The sequence below is a fragment of the Sciurus vulgaris genome, assembly GCF_902686455.1.
Source record: "Sciurus vulgaris genome assembly, chromosome: 12".
NCBI lineage: Eukaryota > Metazoa > Chordata > Mammalia > Rodentia > Sciuridae > Sciurus > Sciurus vulgaris.
In genome coordinates, this window is record NC_136473.1 from 82,553,606 (window position 1) to 82,575,024 (window position 21,419).

Genomic DNA, 21,419 nt, shown 5'->3' on the forward strand with positions numbered 1-21,419 from the left:
TATCTCCTCTCAAATAATTTATTAAAAAGGGAAAAAAATAACCATATAGTCAAGAAACCAGACAATATCTTAACTAATCAAAATTAACATTATTTAATAGAGGCAAATGGATATAATATGCTTGTGGATATACTACTATGAGAATGATACAATTTACAGTGTTTCAGACTGAAAATCACATCCTTAATTTAATTATGAGGAAATACCTGAAAAATCAAATCAAGAAGTATTCTATTAAAATGACCTATATTCTACAAAACTATCAAGGCTATAAATGAAAAAGAATAGCTGGGGAAATGTTTCAGTTTAGAAAACACTGCAGATATGACAAATAAATACTAAATTAATAATCTCAGGTTGGATCTTATAATTGAAAAAAATATTATGAAGTACCACTGATGAAATGGTAATATAAACAGTAAGTTACATTTAAGTATTATGTTGACATTACATTACCTATACTGTGGTTATGTAAGTAAACAGTCTTATTCATAGGAAATATATATTGAACTATTAACGAGAAAAGGGGCATGATATATGCAAGATTTTTTCGAATGTTTTAGAACAATTTACATATGTGTGTATGTGTATGCATACGTGTGTGGAGAGAGAACAATAAAGCAAATTGATGAATCTGGGTAAAGAGTTCATTAGAGTTTTTTTTAAATTCATCTTGCAACTTTTAATAAGTCTAAAATTATTTCCAAATAAATGTTCCTAAAAAGTTATGTCTATAACAATTCAAGTCTTTGTATGGTCTTATGTTCAAATGCACAATACTATCAATCTATAAAGCTATTGGAAAACTTAATCGTTATAATACTCTTATGCAAACATTAAAATCCTGGTACCATTTCTGAATACAAAAAAATGTTTAAAAAGCCAAGATCCTTAGTTACCTATACTACGTGAGTTGATAACTGAACAGGGACATATTCCAGATTGGGGTATTATTTTTCCCATAAGGATATGAAAATTGTTATATAAAAGGTATAAAAAATAGTTATAAAACAATAAAGTGAATTAGCCCTGACCAAAGAGGCCCACACAAGGATAGATATGTAATCACAGAACAGAATCTTAGGAACAGGATTCTAAACAAAAATGATCTAATGTAGGCAGGTCAAGTATTCACAATTTTTTAACTGAAATTATAGTTTATAAAATAAATGAAGGTAAATCCAATGCAAACCAAGTGATATATTCTGAGAATGATGGGGTACATTTAAACAGTAAATGTTTGATATATCTATACATGCATTAAATAGACAATTTAATCAAGTACAAAGTTATAGGTTACCAATACCTAAAGGAAACCAATATATAGGAAACCAATGCTTTCCAAGTATGCTCCAAAGAACACTAATTCCATGGGAATTAGCAAGTAGCTCAAATTACAAAAAGTTACACTCTTAGGTAAGAGAGCAAGATTCCTTTCTCTAGTTTATTCTGTGACATCATTTTTCTTCATAATAATAACCTGTATACGCAGTAAGACGATGTGAAATTAATACTTATTTTCACAAAGATTTTAGTAATGGAAAAAAAGGTAAAACTCACTTGAAATATGGAAGTTTAAATGCTATGTATGTGCTAACATAAAAACGTGCACTAATCCAAATATTTAAAAATGAATCACACAGTCATTCATTTACTTACTCATTCAACAACTTTTTGTCATACGGTTAATGTGTACAATTGCATGGGATTAAGTGCTATGAAAAAGTCAAAGCAATGTGATATAAGTAGTATCTGGAGTGCATAGTTTTTCTTAAAGGTTATTCAATCTGGTTGTTTGAAACACAAATGGCATTTTGTTTCCATAGAGATAATGTTTACTGGGTCCTACCTGTGTCAGCACATAAAATTCTCATTAGTTTGTAATGTATGTACAATAGTACAGAAGTTAAATATTATATATAATAAATAAAAATTCTATGGAAAAATTTCATTAGTGTCATAATTTAGAACGACACCACCTTAGCCTTATTCTTAAGATCCAGGAACAAAATTGAGGGGCAGAATTCTATAAAACTCCAAGGCAAAGGTTTGAACTCCTACTTTATGGAAAAAAGAAGGGAGGGAAACTAATGGGAAAGGACTGGGGGATGTGAGAAGAGACAGGAATAGAAGTTGTCCAAAGGCAGGGAAATGAAACATGTAACCTAGGGTGATAGGGAAAAAGGAGAACTCCATGCTAATCTACCTTTAGGGGAAAGGACCTCAACAAAGTTAACATGAAGTAGGCAAAGGGCACATTTTCAGGAACTAGTCAGTAAATTAGATGGGGTAAATCACTGTGATCCCAAAATATTACATTAAAAATGTAGGTGGTTCTCCACCAAATTTTTCTGTTTAATTTGGTAACAGATAAAACAGTTTCCTTTCCTTTGTTTCCTCTTTCTCTTTTTAGGCAGGCACCAATGACCAATAGGAAAAGCTCAAGTACTGTAAAATAATGAGACTTAAATCATTCAAATAGAAAACAGGGCCTCTGAATATTTACAATTTCTTATATCTCAGTTCTAGTACTATACATGTTTAAAGCACACTCATTATAATATGCTTGAAAATGTTGTGGATGAAAAACAATTCAGTTTTCAAAGAAAACTTTAATAGTTTGAGGATTATTAAAAAATGAATCTGCTAATAATTGTTTCTTTACAGAAATATCAGATTGTATAACTTGAAATTCCAGGAATACTGTTTTGAAGGTGGATCGTTACAGCAAGTCATTATAAAGACTGATACATTTAAAATTGTTGACTTATTTTTGCCAGAAGAAACTCAGAAACTGGGATCTAGTCATCAACAATTTTTTCACAGACAATATCCAGTTAAACTTCATTACATGAGTTTACTTAACTGTTTATGAGATGGCTTCCTAAGGTATATTTAACAGCACTAAAAATACTTAATAACATAGCTATTAATAATTCCTAAAATAGTACATATGTCAATACACACAGAGAATAATACAGAATATCATAAAAAACACTTGTTTTCATTGAAATATATACCTTTTGACCTCCAGGAGTTTCAACTGTGTGATGTTCTTTCAGTTTTTGTTCTTGTTCCATTATATCTTTCAAATGTTCATTTACCTTAAAATATAAAAACATTAATTTGAATTTATATTCAAATATAACTATAAAATAACATGTACCTTAAAATGCCTATGGTCAGATCCCTAATGTCAAATATGATTACCATCTAAAGAAGAAAATTTCATTTTCACAACCATAAAAAAAAAAAAAAAATCTTACAGGTGGCTTTATTTGACATTCTGAAATTTACTCATTAATTTTTCAAATACTTGTTGAGCACCTACTATATGCTAGAAACCGGGAAGAAAAGGTAATTGAAAATACCAATTTTAATGCTTAAGAAACAAAATAACATTTTTTAAGCAAAAAGTTTATAATCTATTTTAGAACTAGGAAATAAAAATTATCATTAAAATTAAATGTTTTTATTATCAATAGAAAACACTGTGAATCATTATTTTTTATTATTTTTTGATTCATTATATACAAATGGGGTACAACTTTCATTTATCTGGTTGTACATGAAGTAGAGTCACATGGTTTGTGTAACCATACAGTGAAACCAAGTTCTTAAGCAATAATTTCATAAACATGTCCATCACAGGATCATGGGTAAGTTTCAAAGCAGTCATAAAGACACAGTTAAAACAAAATTTTTGCATTTAAGAACTTTCTGAGAAGGCCTGATTTAACACGTATCAAATTACTAAAGCAGCCCATAATCCTAAAATGTTCAGATATAGTATGACATGGTGCCAAAGTCACTAATACTTTCTGTCTTGATTATATATTATAAGGCAGCTTTTTAGCTCCCCAGGTATCTTTAGGCATTTTGGACTATTTTCCGATGAGGGGAGAGGAAAAAGGAGTAAAACCTGATAAGTTTATCATTTTTTCTCTTTTTTCTTTCTTTCCTTTTTTTAAGTTAAAAAAGAAAGACTTTATAATTCACTGACAAGTAGTTGTAATCCATCTGTCAGTTTGCAGATTATCTTCATTATTTTTAGAAGTTTTTATTCAATTCTATTCAAAAAGCAAACCAGTCACAAATTAACATTTTAAATCACTGTTCATTTATTTATTTATTCTCACATGCAACAGACATTTACTGAATGTTGGTTATGTGCCAGACACTGTATTAAGTGGTTAGGGATAAAACAGAATATAAAGCCAAATTGGTCCTTGTCCTCATAAGGCAGGGAAGGCAGGTTCCAAAAAAAAAAGGAGGGGGGGAGTAAGAAATGCTATAAATGAACAAAAAGTAAGCAGAAAATAATGGGAGCAGAGAAACCTATTTTAGAAAAGATAGTTATATCAGAAAAGACCTCTGCTGTGATCTGAAGATCCCCCACCAAATTCATATACTTAAAATTAATCCTTAGTGTGGTAATAGTAAGAAGTGGAGCCTTCCGAGATGTGAATAAGTCATAAGGCTTCACCCTCTTAAGAAGAATTAGTGCCTTTATAAAAGAAGTTGAAGGAAGAACCCTGTCCCTTTCTAAGAAGATACTACCTTTGATGCAGAGAGCAAGCCCTCATCAGACACTGAATTTGCTGGCATCTTAATCTTGGACTTCCCAACTCACAGAACTGTAAGAAGTAATTCCTATAGTTTTTAAGTTGCCCAGTCTAATGTATTTTGTTATAGAAGCCAGAACAGACTAAGCTTCTTCAAAGGATAACTTAAAACTGAGATCTAAAGAGGAAAAGCTAGCTACACAAGAATAGAAGAAAGAGTATTCCATACAGAGAATAAGAAACACAAACAAAGGCTCTGTGGTGGGAGAAACACTTGGTGTGTCTGAGTAACTGAATGAAGAACAACATGACTAGAATGTAGTGAACTCAAAGAAAGGGCTTACAAAGAGAGGTAAGATTAAATAATATAAACTTCAGAATTGTGTGTCCCTTTGAATGATTTAATGATTTAATGTAATCTTATCTTCTGGGATTATGTTGTTGTTTTTAAGTTTAAATTCATTTTAGCCACTTATGCTGATAATTATTTTATCCCTAAATACTCCCAGTTTTCTGCAAATTTATTTTATACTTGTGGACACAATATTCAGGAGGAAAAAAAGGCAACTAGATTATGCTGAGACAATGGGTCAGAAGGAGATAAGATATACTAAATTTGGGAAGCAAAGGCATAGTCATAATGAGAATAAATAATGAAGTAAGGGCTGATAGAAAAGAACAAGGCAATAATATGCACTGAGGTTCAGGTTGAATAAAGTAGTTCTAAACTTAATCAAAATACTGAATGGGATTGAGACAGCTCCTTAAAAATGGTGAACATTCTTAATTAAGTGATCTTTGTGTAGATTTCTAAAGTTCTCAAGTGTCTACCTTAATTTTGTAAGCTTAAACTACCTTTCACTTAATGTTTATTAAATCACATCTCTTCGCTAAACACTGTGCTAGTCTATGTCCTCAAACTAAAAAGAAGAAAAGATGGTCATAGTATCCTATCCTCATATAGAATATTCAAGTAGGAAGATGATTTTAAAAAATTAAAATACTCAGCAAAGTAACTAGAAACTCTGAAAAGTGCTATGTAAGAAAGAGTGTTAAAACAGAAAATAGGAGTTGACAGATGCCTACTTTAGATAGGGTTGTGAGGAAAGAGATGCCAACCAAGCTGAGAAGTGATAGAGCAGCAGCACCAACCTATGCAGAAAAGCTGGGAGATGAGCTGCCCATGAACAGGAAGCATCATGTCAAATGGTCTAGATGTGAGAAAGGCTATATAGTTGGAATGAAGTAAGACAAATGAGAAAGAACAGTGGCCATAAGCCTAGGATGAAGATACACCAGGGACCAGATTAGATGGTATTCCATAAGTCATGGTAAATTTTTCAAAAGCATTTTTTATTTTAAGTGCAAAGCAAAGCCAGAAAAGACTATTTTGTTTGTTTTTGCCATACTGGGGATCGAACCCAGGGTCTCATGCTTCTAGGCAAGTACTCGACCACTGAGCTACATCCCCAGTCCATCCACTGACTAGTTTTAAACAAAGGAATGACGTGATCCAAGCTACATGGAAAAAGATACTTGGAGAGTTCCTGTTCTGGTAATAGTGGAAAAGCACATATCAAACAAAGCCTTCCAGAGATAACTTTTTTTTTTTTTTTTTTTTTTTAGTACTGGGAATTGAACCCAGGGGCACTTAACCACTGAGCCACATCCCCAGCCCTTTTTAGTTTTAGATTGGGTCTTGATAAACTGCTCAGGGCCTGGCTAATTTGGTGAGGCTGACTTTGAACTTGCGATTGTCCTGCCTCAGCCTCCTAAGTTTTTGGGGTTACAGGTGTGTGCCACCACACCTGGCTCAGAGGTAGCAATTATAAACTCTGAAAAGAATACACAAAGCAGGGCTTTGTAGTTTTTAGTGGTCAAGCACATACTTAGCATGTGCAAGGCTCTAGGTTTGATCCTCAGCAGCCCTTCCCCGCAAAAAATATATAAAGCAAATGCTGGAGGTACTGGCAAATAACCAAAAGCAAACAGAAGCAGTGAAGAATTCAGTTTTAGAAAAAAAGGAAAGCACTGAATAAAATCCATGTTTATATGGCCTTGCCCACAATTCATACAGTGCAGAGTAGCTAAAACTCAATCAGAAAACTGTAGCCTTGTTGGCTTGAAGAATCAAGGAAGAGCCAAATGTAGTGGTGCAAGCCTATAATCCCAGTGACTTGGAAGGCTGAGGCAGGAGGATCACAAGTTCAAAGCCAGCATCAGCAATTCAGTGAGGCCCTAAGAAACTTAGCAAGACTGTATCTCAAAATAAAACACAAAAAAAGGGCAGGGGATGTGGCCCAGTGGTTAAGCAACCCTGGGTTCAATCCCTGGTAGCAAAAAAAAAAAAAAAATCAAGGAAGAAATCTGGCATTATCAGAGTGGGTAAAGAATATCCTGGGAAGGATGAAAATACTAATGAGGGAGATCCAAAATTGGCATATAAATTAACCTCAAAATCTTGGCTGAGCCCTGGACTCAAAGACAAGGAAAGACTCCAAGGAGCACAAGAGAAAAAAAATGCTGGGTAGAGGAAGAAGCTGCCATTGCAGGAGAGATGGTTTGGTGTTCCAATCTCCCCAGGTGGGAGGAGGGCCTACTAAATACCTTGGGTTTTCTACCAGAACTTCAAATGGGTGGCATGTGCTTTAGAAGTAAAGAGTTTAAGTTAAGGACAGAGAGTTATCCATTGGATTTGTCAGCACGGAAAACTTAGTTGACAAATGTAGGAATAATTTAAGATAGCAATGGGGATGGAACAGAGAACAAAGAAGGTTAGTGAATGAATAAGTAAGTCTTGAGATGTCCTATTGCTAGAAGAAATGAGGGTTGTATTTGGATGGAGAAGTTTTGTTTAGTAGAATGGGAAACATGAGAGCAAGTCTATAGTCATGGAAGAATGATCCAATAATAAGTGAGAATGAGAAAATAGGTGAGAAAGAGTGAAGGAGTAACAGGGTGGTCTATGGCCCAGCAACATTAGTATCACCTAGAGCTTCTTAGAAATATAGACTCTCCAGTTCTACCCCATACCTACTGAGTCAGATCCTGCATTTTTATAAGTGCTCAGGTGATTCTTATGCACATTAAACTGAGAGACCTGAAGAAGAAAAACAATGATCCTGACAAAGGGAAGAAAGGGGAATTTTAAAGCAACAAGTAGTGGGGAACTCCCCTTTAACAGGAAGAGAGAAACTTTCTCTAGTCTAAAAGTAGGAAAAAAAGGAAACAATGAATGCTGATGCAGAATGGTTTAAAGCCTTAGTTGTAAGAAGAGATAATTCCCATAGAGTGGCTTCCCATCTCTGGTCTCAAACATGGATGATGTAAAAGTAAGCTAAGCTGACAGTAGTAGATACAACTGACAGTAACAGGGAAAGGGTTCCAGAAAGTCTGGGATTAGAGAAAGCCTTCTTTCTCTAAAGCTGAGGAGTGGAGAAAAAAATCACTAAAAATGAATAAATAAAGGAATTTCAGGGGAAGAGTATTAAATGGGCCTTTTTATATTGGTACTGATATCATGGATAATGATAATAGATAAGATCATTTTAAAATTTAGCTTCTTATGACAAAACTCATACAAGTATTCAAGACTTAGAAGAATATAAGTCTTATATGAGTTTTATATAAGAATATAAAACTTCTTTTTAAATATGTTCAGTGTTGTCTACAAATCAGGTTTAAATTTCTCTGTGGTGATAATTGTAAATAAAAAGTGGATAAAGAGGAATCAACTACTCAAAGTGACAAAGAGAATGATAAATTGGAAACTTAAATATCTTCAAAGCACAACTACAGGTCCATAAAAAATATCCAAGAAAAAGAATCCACAATGAATATGATTTTGTGCAACTTGGTAACCTGATTCCACTAATTAGAAATGTATGAAAGTGATTTACTTCTGGTATTCAAAAAAATCTACTGAACATACCATTTATATTTCCCATCCTGAGTGCTCTGAATTTTGTAATAATCCGATATAAACTAGATTAATCATTAAATGCAATTGTAGATATTGCTGAATATTAAAAATCTACTTTTATCATTTCAGCTCCATAATTTTTTAAGTAAACTATATATCTTCAGCTTTCACTTTGATTTAAAACAAAAAGTAATGGAATGGCAATGTATAATTTAGGATTTCACTTTTTCTGGTTATTAGACTCATTTTTACTCAAGTGAATATAATCCTACCTTATTTATCCAGTACATAACAGCATCTTCAATATCATAGGGCAGATCTGTGGCTTGAAAAAAAGCTGAATACTGTTGAGCACAAGCAATTACTTTTTCTATACTGACCATTTCTACAGTATAAGCCATCATTAGGGTATCTATCATGGCCAAATGTGCACTCTGTAAACATAAAAGAACAAATAGTTTAAAAATTACACTTAGAAATTTGTTTATATATTTTAAACTATTAATATGTCCTAACAAATGACATGTACAACTAAAGACTACAGAAAATTGACCTTAATAAGAAAGCATAAGTTATTCATGCTAAAGGTAAGTTAGCTGGACCAAATGAATTTACTACTGAAACACTTATTGAGGATTTATGTTAAGATACTCAATATGTTCTACTTAAGAGATGCTTCTTTTCCTATTCCTCCCCTCCTCCAGTACTGGTGATTGAACCCCAGGGTCCTCTACCATTGAGCTACATCACCAGTCTTTTTTATTTTTTGAGACAGGGTCTCACTAAGTGTTTTTTCCATCTTTGACCATCATTTCCTTGTACATGATTTACAAAACAACTATAGAGTCCCCTTTGATAATCGTTTCTCATTTTTCAGATACACATAGTAAAAATGTATAGATTCTACTTCTAAAATGTTTCTCAAATCTCCTCTTCATTCTGATTGCTATACTTCCAATTCAGACTATAAACGTTTCTAACAACTCAACAAGGAAAAAAAAATCTTTAACTGATTATCTTGTCTCCACTTTCTTCCTCATCTAATTCATCCAGCACAGGACTTCAAGTTTTCCTCTAGCTTTTTTTATTTCCTTGCTTTTTATTTTAATTTTTTAAAAAACTGTTATATGGTGGTCAAAATTTCCCAAACACTACAATGCAAATAAAGTAGAAAGTGCCCCTCTTTTGGTTCTATTCCCCCCAGCAATATCTTCAGTTTGGTATGTATTTTTACAAAAATTCTAATGTACATCAAATAGGTATAACATTTCCATTGTTTCCTATCTTTGACATTACAAACAATGCTACAACACTATTTTTCCAGGAATAATTCGTAGTTATGGTGCTACTGGGCCCAAGGGTAACCACACTTCACTTTTTGATAACTGTTAATCTGCTCTCTAGAAAGGTTATACCAACTTTACCACCAAGAATGTTACCAGTATGCCTATTTCTCCACAGTTTTGCCAACATTAGATATTATTCACATTTTTATTTGTGTCTCCTGTGAAAGGTTAAAAGATTCCACTCTTGTTTGACTTTGCAATTCTCTGATTATTACTGAGCATCTTTTTATATATGGTTAACAATCATTTGTTATTTCTTCTTTGGAAAACTGCATGCTCATATTTTTTTTGCCTATTTGTCCCTTTGGGATGTTCATATTTGTTAATGGATTTGTCATATACTAGGCACATTAACCATGTCATTCAGGGTTTTCCCTAGTTTTTCTTGGTAACATCTACCAATCTCAAAGTTTTCCTTTATGGCTTTGGAGTTTATACCTTACCTTTGTTTACAAAGGTCTACTTCATCCTAGGAATACAGAAATATTTACCTCTATTTTTTCTATTACTTTAAAACCAACTGGAATTAATCTTTGAAGATATTATAAAGTAGGAAACAGACGCTTTTTCAAATCAGAAACTGTATTATATCGTCAGTACATAAAGTCTACCCCATTTTCTACATAATAGTCTAAACTCATTAAAAGAGGTAAAGATCTTTCTTATGAGCTAGTTTACGTTTATCAGTCTAGCCTTATAATTTATCATCTCCTTCCGCATCTAGTCAAAACAGTCACACAAGACTACTGTTCCTCAAATCTGGTACCACTTTTCAAACTTTTGTGTCCTGACTTCTTGCTGCCCTCCATACAATAGAGACTAAGGGCTGTCACTGGTTTGAATGTTACTCTCGTGAAGTCCTTCCTGTTTGCTTTCCAATCAAAATGACTCAGTCTTAAAAAAAAAAAAAAGTACAGATACAGATTATTACTGCATGTTGTTTATGATTACATTAGATTCTGAATTAATTGTATGAAGTAGGGCATGGGCACTGATATTTTTAGATAACTCACCCGATGATGCTAATGAGTAACAGGGATAGGAACCACTGATTTCTCTCTTCTGTGTTCAGTCACCTGCATATGACTATTTTTCTAGGTAGACAGTAAGACTCCTAAGGGCAAGGACATTTGTCTTAGTTATGTTCCTATTCCCTACATTTAACATACTACCTGGCACCTAGCAGAGGTGGAAGGGAAGGGAAGGGAAGGGAATAGAAGGGAAGAAGTTAGCTTATTGACTACTATTAATGAAAGCGCTGGCTTTACTCTGAGTTTGAAGAAGTGAATTCTTACTGCATTAGGAGGCAGTGGGTGTAATCTCTGGAAAACTTTGCAATGTTTATAAGAGGGCAGATTGCTTCAGAGCAATCAAAAAAACAATGTGATTCCTACTTACGAAGTAACTTATGTGCCAGATGATACGGGAAATACTTTATTACTATATTAGCTCTTTCATTTCAAATCTTTTTTGAACTAAGACTGATAAGAATAGATAAAATATACTTTTTCATAATCCTCAGAACTCTCAGAAGAAATATTATTTATATTTCAGTTGGGCATGGTAGTACATGTCTGTAATTCCAGCTACTCAGGAAGCTGAGGCTAAGGATCCCTTAAGTCCAGGAGTTCTAGACTACCCTGGACAATATAGTCAGACCCAGTCCCTTAAAAAGAAATAAAAATAAAAAAATAAAATAAAATACATTTTATACATGAGGAATCTGAAGTCTGAAAAATTAAATAATTTGTTCAAACCTATATACTCTACTTATTATAATCATGCAGTCAGTAGGAGCTGTCATTTAGTCTCAAAGGAAAAATATTTTTTGAAATGATAAATATGCACAATAATTAAGCAAGAAAAATAAATACCAATAATTATTTCAAATTAAAGTAATATTTTCATATTCTATCTCCTCCATGAAAATCTTTTCCAGAATTTATCATCCAAATATCCCAGTCCTCCCTTCAGACTCAGAGTGACATATCCTTTCATTCAAGTCATTTATCTCTGTGTATCCTCTCTATTATAATCTAGCCCTAGAGAGCAGGAGTCTGCCTTTTTTAACCTTTGTTCCCAGACAAGATTTTATAAATAAAATTTCTTAGTAAATCAACCTTTGAAAGCATTAAGAAGCAAAATGTTTTTGGGCAAAGACATGGAAAAACATCAGGAGTCATAAAAAACTTATATACTCTTAAGATTCCTCTTGGCAATTTGTTCTTACAGATATGTGAGAAGGGGGAAAAGAGCTTTATAAATGAAAAAGATCATTATGGTATTTTACAACAAAAAGAAAACAATATAAACATTCAACCATAATGAGTAATTTATGATCTATTTAGCTATTTTATAATAGGTGAATATATATAATATGATATTGAGTGGAAAAAAGAACATCATATTATGATGATGTCATGTGTACATATGTATGTGCATGCATATATATATATATATATAGATATAGATATGGGGAAAAGGAAGGAATAAAAGTAAAACTTAGAAACTACTTTGTTTTAGCATGCAAAATATACACATAGAATCTATAATTTACTTAAAAAATTAGGATAGGATAGCTAATTCTAAATACCATTAATAACATTTTTAGAACAAAGCTCACTTTGCTTATTACTTAACTTTCTAAATAAAAAAATAATTCTACTATATAGTTATTTCTGTATGATATTCACTTACTTTAAGATCTCTCACATTTTATTACGTTTTTCAATACTTTATAATACTATGGAACTAACCTACGTGTCCTTTGACAGATGAATGGATAAAGAAAATATGGTATATGTACACAATAGAATATTACTCAGCTTTAAAGAAGAATGAAATTATGGCATTTGCTGGTAAATGGATGGAATTGGATAATATCATACTAACTGACATGAGCCAAACCCAAAAAACCAAAGGTCAGAGGTTTTCTCTGATATGCAGATGCTAATTCACAAGAGGTGGGGGAGCTAGGGAAGAACAGAGTTACTTTAGGTAGAGGGGAGTGAAGGGGGGAAGGAGTATGGGGGTAGAAAGGATAGTCGAGTGAAACAGACATTACCACCTCATGTACATATATGACTGCATGGCCCATGTGATTATACAATATGTACAATCAGAAAAATGAGAAATTATACTCCATTTATGTATGATTTATCAAAATGTATAAATGTATTCTACTGTCATGTATAACTAATTAGAATAATTTTTAAAATTAAAAAAATACAAGTCAGTAGTGAATTGAAAATTATGTATAAGAGAAAGTATATACATAATGGAACTAGAAAAGATCAACATTTTAAAAACTCAAGGCCAAGATCTATTTGGAGTTATTATGACTATAATAAACATTTGATTTCTCACTAAGGCAAAGCATTAAGATTAGAAATAACAATACCTAACCAGTGAGTGTTATATGCCATGCACTAGTTCAGCATTTTACTGCTGTCATGTACTATTTTCACTATGTAAAGTTTTCAGCATGTTAAGTTTTCATTATTTGTATTAAACTCATTGAATACAACCTTGTGAGATAAGCACTACTTATTATTATACCTATTTTACCAACATGGACACTATGTAACCAGCTCAAAGGTTATATAACGAGGAGGAAACGGGATTTGAACTTAGAAATCTGGATCCAGAACCCACACCACACCTGCAAAATTAATCCCAACATCCTATACCATCACTGCAGAAAGAGGCAACAGCAGCAGTAACAGAACAACAATGTAATTTGAGGCCACCAGGTGGCAGAGCAGAACATGACATCTCTTAGATGTTCAAAGACGGGTTACTGATGAAAAAGGGAAAGAATGATGGATTCCAGGGATTTGACAATAGGCAAGTACCATCCAAAGGTCATGTAGAATATTAGGTTCTACATCTGTATCACAGGGTTAAATTTTTGTTATCTGCAACCAGTGGCTTACAGGCAAAAAGTAAGTAACATTTATGTATTAGAAATGAACATTAATGCTATTAAAACTAGTTGGTTATAAGTTTATTAGCCTCACAATTTAATAAGGCAGAAATCCACAACTGCATGGATTTTGTAATTCTTGCAGGAGATTTAGACATAAAACTAAGAAAAAAATTTCTAAAATAATTTCAGGTTTCGGTCTAGCATAGCACCTAGAGCTCAGCAACTTAGCAAGAACCTCCTGTCCTCAAAAATAAAGTGGGCTAGGGATGTAGCTTGGTGATGAAGCCTGAGTTCAATCCCTAGTATCAAAAAAATAAAACAAAATAAAAATAAAGTGGCATGTATACAGCATATTATCAGAATATGGTTTTTCAGAGTTAATTCAAGTGTAGTAAATATAAAAATTTACATATTATACAGGTTTGTATAAGTTTCATTTATCTTTAATTTACATGAAGATAAAAGTAAAATATAAATTACAACCCTACTAAGGTGATAGGTCATGTCATCAATGAGGAAAATTAAGGCTCAAGTTGAATAACCTACATTGGTCATGGAGTTAAGAAAAATCAGAACCAGGATACAAAACCTAGGTCTGTTGTCAAAGCTCATGTACTTTCCACTACTCCATGTTGGCCTTAGTATTTCACAAAATATGTTCTGTTGCTATTATCTAATATTATTTTGCCAAAGTAATTGATAAATACAATACATTAAATTACTATTGCTAAAGTTCTGATATTGACTATTCAAAGTAAATTAAAACCAAAGCTTTGAGTCTAAAGACATTAATGTATGAGAAACTATCTTGGGTTAAAACCAACAGTTCTACCACAAAGCAGTGGAGGTCACAGCTTTCTACTGCCACCACAGTCCTGACTGTCCCCTGCTTAGCTAAGCAAGGGTTAATAACTGCTAAGCTATCAAGCACTGTCCTCAAGTTTCAACCGTGGTTCCCAGAACAAGAACTACGTGGTTCCCAGAACAAGAACTAAGTACTAAAAAGAGTTAAGTAGATTTTGAGAAAGAAAAATGAGGGCACAAGCTAAACTTAAGAAAGTGACCATCACAGATACCACCAACTGACTCTAGCTTTTAGTTTATATGTAACCACCTAAATATCATCCAGAAGGCTTTGATAGCCTTCAGATTTTTCACAGTATTCTTGCCTCCTATTATAGGGATTTTCTATATAAATTTTATAGAAAGCAAATTTCTACAAATTGAATTAGATTGGCTTTTATTTCGCAATTAGAACTGTAAATATTTGACAGAAACACAGTTAATTCTGCTTTGAAAATGCACATTTGTTTCAATGCAATTGATCCATTAAGAAAGACTCTGAACACAGGAATTTGTTTACGTACAGGTTTGTTGACCAGAAATACTAAGTGAATAAAAAAATTGTACCCAGATGTACTGAAACACACAAAATGCACATGTACCAGATATTTACCACCTTCCCCCAATTCACCATGTGTACTATGAGTCACACCCTCATCTTCCTCTTGCTCATCTAACATTGTAACTTTCTGGCGCTATCATTTTGCACACTATTTCAGATGACTTCTGCTACTTCAATTTCATATACTGCTCAAATGAGCCAAAATAAACCTTTTCTCTTTATAAGTTAATTTTCTCAGGCATTTTGTTACAGGGAGAGAAAACTAATACAGGGTCTGAAAGAATGAAATATGTTGTAGTAAACAGAAGTGTAACACTTATATTTTGAAAATTACAAACACAGTTGAAACTACTCAAAGAATGTCTAAATAAATGGAAAGGGACCCCATGTTCATGGATCGGAAGACTACATATTGTTAAGACATCGATACTTCCCCAAATTGATGTACAAATTAATGAAACCTCTATCAGGCCTGGGAAAGTAAGCACAAAAATTGTATTTCCTCTTTCTTATAGAAACTGACAAGCTGATTCTAAATTTCAGGGATCTAGAATAATCAAAAAAATCTTAAACAAGAACAAAGGAGGACTCACAATTTGACAATTTTAAAACTTACTACAAAAAGCAGCAATAATTAAAATAGTATAATACTGATATAAGACACTAGAATCAATGGAACAGAATTGAGAGCCCAAAAATAAATCTATATACCTATGGTTAACTGACTTTGGACAAGGGTACAGTGACCATTCAGTGGGGAAATACAATATGTCAACAAATAGTGCTAGATCAACTTGTCACCAGAGAAGAGGTATCTCTGAGATAGGGTCTTAAGGAATTCTGAAAGAAGCAAGAAACTCAACTCAAGACGAGTGGGATCCTTGATGTCAACTATGGAAAAGAAAGTTTAGTATTGTGTCAGTAGAGGCACAGACGTTAATTCAGCCAATCAAGGGAGAGTGCAGGCTATCTCAAGAGAGAGATGTGTTTTAGGGAGTGTCTGGCTCCTCTTTTAAAGGGAACTTGGGTAGGGTTGGGGATGGGAAGGTACATGAGGATGATATTAGTTTGGTCATTCTCAGGATCCTTAGGATGATATGGTCTCCATTATCTGATCAGTAGTTGAAAAGTCCTAAAAATCATAGGTTCCTCAAAATGTCATATTTCTCTTTGCTTAACCTACTAATTGGTAGGCTAATTAACAGTACACAAGGCAGATTTACAGATTTCCCCAAAATCTCAAACTGACAGGTGGGAGAGAGACTGGCTTGGGGAGTGGTAGGCCTGGGAAAGTAAGCACAAAAATTGTATTTCCTTGTCTTTCTTGTATGTTTCTTTTCTACCTATTTTTTTTCTTTCTTCTATCTTACTTCAAACTGAATAGTCAACATGCAAAAGAATGAAGTTGGACCGTTATGTCATACCATATATAAAACTTAACTAAATACTTGGCAAAGACCTAACTGAAAGCCACAACTACAAAACTCTTAGAAGAAATCATAAAGGTAAATCTTAATGATCTTGGATTTGGCAATAGAGTCTTAGGTATGACATGAAAAACACAAAACCAAAAACAAAAAGGGAAAGGGGAATAGATAAGTTGGACTTCAACAAAATTAAAAACTTTTGTGCTTCAAGAGACACTTTTGTCAAAAAAAGTGAAGACAATCCAAAGAATCAAATAAAACAGTTGTAAATCGTGTCTGATAAGAGGCTTATATCTAAAATATATAAATAACTCTTACAACTGAATAATAAAAAGATAACTCAATTTAAAAATGGACAAAGGATATGAATAGGCATTTCTCCAAAGAGAGAGAAATGGCCAATAAGTAAAAAAAAAAGATGCTCAACATTATTAGGTACCAGGAAATCACTGAGCTGTTGTAACAAAAACAGCATGATATTGGCATCAAAATAGACATGAAGACCAATGGAACAGAAGAGAAGACACAAATGCAAATCCATATACTTAAACCCATCTGATATTTTGACAAAGGTGCCAAAAATTTACCTTGGAAAAAAGACGGCCTTCTTAACAAATGATGCTGAGAAAACTGGATTAGTTACATATAGAAAAATGAACCTAGACCTTCTGTCTCTCACTCTGCACAAAATTCAAATCAAAATGGATCCAAAACTTAGAAATTAGACGAGAAACTTTACAACTACTACAAGAAAACATAGAGCCAATACTATTACACAGATGCTGGCAATAAATTCCTTAACAAGACCCCCAAAGCACACAAAAAAATGAAACCAGGAATCAATAAGGAGGATGCCATTAAGCTAAAAAGTTTTCACCCAGCAACAGAAACAAGTGTGTGAAGAGACAGCCTACAGAATGGGAGAAAATCTTGGCCAGCTACTCCTCCAATAGGGGATTAATATTCAGAATATACAAAGAACTCAAAAAAAATAACTTCAGAAAAACAACTCAATCAATAAACGGACAAAAGAACTAAACGGAAACTTCTCAAAAGAAAGAACACTAATGGTCAATAAATATAAGGAAAAAAAGTTCAACATGTCTAGCAATCAGCGAAATGCAAATTGAAAAACTGCACTTAGATTTCATCTCACTCCAGTCAGAATGGCAATGATCAAGAATACAAATAACAATAGGTTGTGGAGGAATGGAAGGTTGTGGGGGAAAATGTGTATTTGTACTTTGCTAGTGGGACTGCAGACTAGGACAATAACTCTGGAAAGCAATAAGGAGATTCCTCAAAAAATTAGAGACAGAACTATGACATAGCTACCCCACTCCTTGGTAATCTCCCAAAAGATCTAAAATTGGCATACTAGGGCAATAGAGCCAACTCAATGTTTACGGCAGCATAATTCACAATAGCTAAATTATAGGATCAACCCAGATGTCCATCAATAGATGAATGGATTAAGAAACTGTGATTGATACACACACACAATGGAGTTCTATTCAGCTATAAAGAATAAAATTAAGGCATTTGCTGGTAAATAGCTGGAAATAGAGAACATTATTCTAAGTGAAATAAAAAAAAATTCAGAAACTCAATGGTCAAATGTTTTTTCTCATATGCAGAAGTGAGAGTAAAATAAAGGAAGGGGGAAGGGAAGGATAAGATAACCAAATCAAATACAAATTAAAGCAAAAGGAAGTTTTGTAGGGTAGAGGAAGGAGAATGGGAGAGGGGAGAGAAAAGAGGAGGAAAAAGGGGGAGAAAAAAGGAGGAATTATGAATCAAAATCTATTTTTATGCATACATGAGTTTGGATGAACCCAACTACTACATATAACTACAAAGTTCTAATAAAATTAAATAATTTAAAAAAAAAAGAATTCTACAGTTGGTATGAGAATAGAAAATCTTAACACATATCAAAAGCAGGTCAGAACAAAGGAGCAAAAAAGCATGAACCTTAAAAACAAAGTCACGAAGATCCATCAACCAGCAAATATTTCTTGGACTAATCTATAGGAGGATTATGACACTTTTGTTCCAGACATATTTTTGTTGTATCCAACTTATGTTAAACATAGGATCAAATGGTATGCTATACCCAAGTGGTTTGGTAAATGTGGCAGCTCTGGTAGAAAGATTCAAAATACCTCTCTCAAAAGATATAAAATCTTAATAATATGACATCCTTAAACAACTGACCACATAAAAGTGTTATTTCTATTTTATTTGGATTTCCCTGGTTAAATATGTGAATATATAGAGACAAAGAAAAAAGTATGATTACTAGGATATAAGTATCATCATGATAGTTGGACTGATAACTCAGTCCAAATTTTTAGGAAACAAATATACAATGGAGCCGTTGAGAGTTCGCTTCAACCTCTTCAGTTATGAATAATAAATAATTGGTTTACATTTTGTCATTAACATTTAGTGAATTTAATAATCACATTATTCAATGAAAAACTTTTCAAGATAATGTTAAATGGAAATATTAAGCTTTATTGCAAATTTAATATACACAGAAATAGTACAGCCCAAATGTCTATTGAAATGCAAGGTCCAGACTAATGGAAGATACATTTTCTAAGCAGATTCATCAAGTTTATCTTGACTACATTTAACCCCAGAAGGCAAGTTAAGAATGTTTAAATATGGCTATTCTGGATTGACACAAGAATTACATATTAGTAGCCGAATGAATACAGTAAATAGTAAAATAGTTTTGAAGCAGGGGTTCCAAATATGGCTGACCATCAAAAAAAAAAAAAAAAAAAAATTGCAAATCCCTGGCTTCAAATCTTAGGGCCTGAGTGATTAAATCCCTTTTTGGGGAGTGCAGGGGCAGTAACTGGGGATTAAACTCAGGACACTCCACCACTGAGTCACATCTCCAGCCCTGTTTTGTATTTTATTTAGAGACAGGCTCTCACTGAGTTGCTCAGCCCCTCGCTTTTACTGAGGCTGGTTGTGAGTGTGTGTGTGTGTGTGTGTGTGTGTGTGTGTGTGTGTGTGTGTGTGTGTGCGTGCGTGACCCAGGGCCTTATGCTTTCAAGGCAAGCACTCTACTGATTGAGCTATCTCCCCAACCCCTGAGGCTGGTTTTGTACTCACAATCCTCCCGCTTCAGCCGCCTGAGCTGCTGGGATTACAGGTGAGCGCCACCACACCCAGCTCATTATATCCCTTTTGAGAGACCCAAGAATAGCATACTAACAGGGACTGTTGCCTTTAATAGTGCCTCACATTCTCAAGAGAATAACCTTTCTACAGCACATTTCCAATCATACAATACATTTCCAAGCAATCAGTACAGCACATTTCCAATCAAAAGCCTTCAGTGACTTCCTGGACCTAAGAAACAAGCTCAAAAGTTTATAATATTTAAGTTTGATCTTAAAATAATTACTCTTTCCAGGTCTTATCTTCTATTTCTCTATGTAAATCTTATGTTTGGCAGCAGAGCATAGTAGAGTAAGGACTATACACCAGGTTCAATTCTGACTCTATCACCTACTGTGTGATCTTTGGCAAATTCCTAATTTCTCTGTGTGTCAACACTCTCATCTGTAAAATGAGGTATCAATAACAGTACAAGACAATCTGTGCCCTAAAAATAACATATTTTGTATAAAAAAATTAGGTTAGGGGTTATAAAAGTTGTCAGAATCAAAATGAAATATCATATTTAAAAAAATTATTAGACTGTGGTTCTGTTCATTGTTTTCAAGTTTTAATTACCTACATGGATCCTAAATTCTTCTAATCTAGTATTTAGCTTCAATTCTTCAACTAAGAACAGAAACTGCTTTTTCCAAAGCCCCATAAGCTGGAACTGGACAACATGACATATGGCCTTCCAAAACAGGAAGTATTAAAGCCCAGACAGGTTCAATGATGAATTCTAGTAAACATTTAAGAAAGAAATCATACCAATTCTCTACAATCTCTTTCATGGGCTGAAAGCAGAAGGATATTTTCTAACTCATTCTACCAGGAATACCCTAATATCAAAACCAAACAAGAACATTAATAGAAAAGAAATGCACATCTCAGAATCTCTTATGAACATAGATGCAAAAATCCTCAACAAAAAAGGTTAGCAAAACAAATTCAACAATACACCATGACCAAGAGGAATTTATCCCCAATATATAAGATTGACTCAATATTTGAAAATCAATTATATCACATCAACTAAAAAAATCACATGATTATATCAACATATAGAGAAAAAGCATTTGACAAAATCCAATACCCATTCATAATAAAAACTCCTAGAAAACTAGTAATAGAGGGGAACCTTCTCAATTTGATAAAGAATATCTACAAAAATCTTATGAATAAGATCATGCTTGACAGTGAAAATCTAGAATTTTTTCCAGTAAGATCAGGAACAAGGATGTTGCCTTTTACCACTCCTTTTCAACATCATACTAGAAGTCCAGCCAATGCAATAAGAAAGGAAAAGGAAATTAAATGTATATAAATTGGGAAGGAAGAAAACAAAACTGTCTTTGTCATAAATATGATCATCTATGTGGAAAATTTGAAATAATAACAACTACTACTTGGAATTAATATGTGATTATAGCAAGTTTGCAAGATACAAGGTTACACACAAAAGTCAATCATACTCCTATATACTAATCAATAAACCACCTGAAAATTTGAAATACAGCATGTAAATCTAACAAAACAGGTACAAGGTCTATGTGAGAAAAACTACAAAATTCTGATAAACAAAATCAAAGAAGAATTAAGTAAATAGAGACATTCTATGCCCATGGATACATATTTAATACTGT

At 33.2% G+C, this 21,419-nt stretch overlaps 1 protein-coding gene across 10 annotated transcripts in view; it reads right to left on the reverse strand.

The window, feature by feature from the left end:
• CAMSAP2 (calmodulin regulated spectrin associated protein family member 2) overlaps positions 1–21,419 on the reverse strand; it is a 92,521-nt gene that overhangs the window by 32,446 nt on the left and 38,656 nt on the right. For 8 of the 10 annotated variants that reach the window (XM_079106053.1, XM_079106060.1, XM_079106058.1 and 5 more), the window contains exons 3-4: positions 8,760–8,921; positions 3,021–3,104 (exon numbers count right to left, since the gene is read on the reverse strand). In XM_079106053.1, the coding sequence (XP_078962179.1) occupies positions 3,021–3,104; positions 8,760–8,921 (246 nt within the window). The remainder of the gene's footprint in view (positions 1–3,020; positions 3,105–8,759; positions 8,922–21,419) is intronic. The other 2 variants (XM_079106054.1, XM_079106062.1) reach the window with 1 other exon arrangement.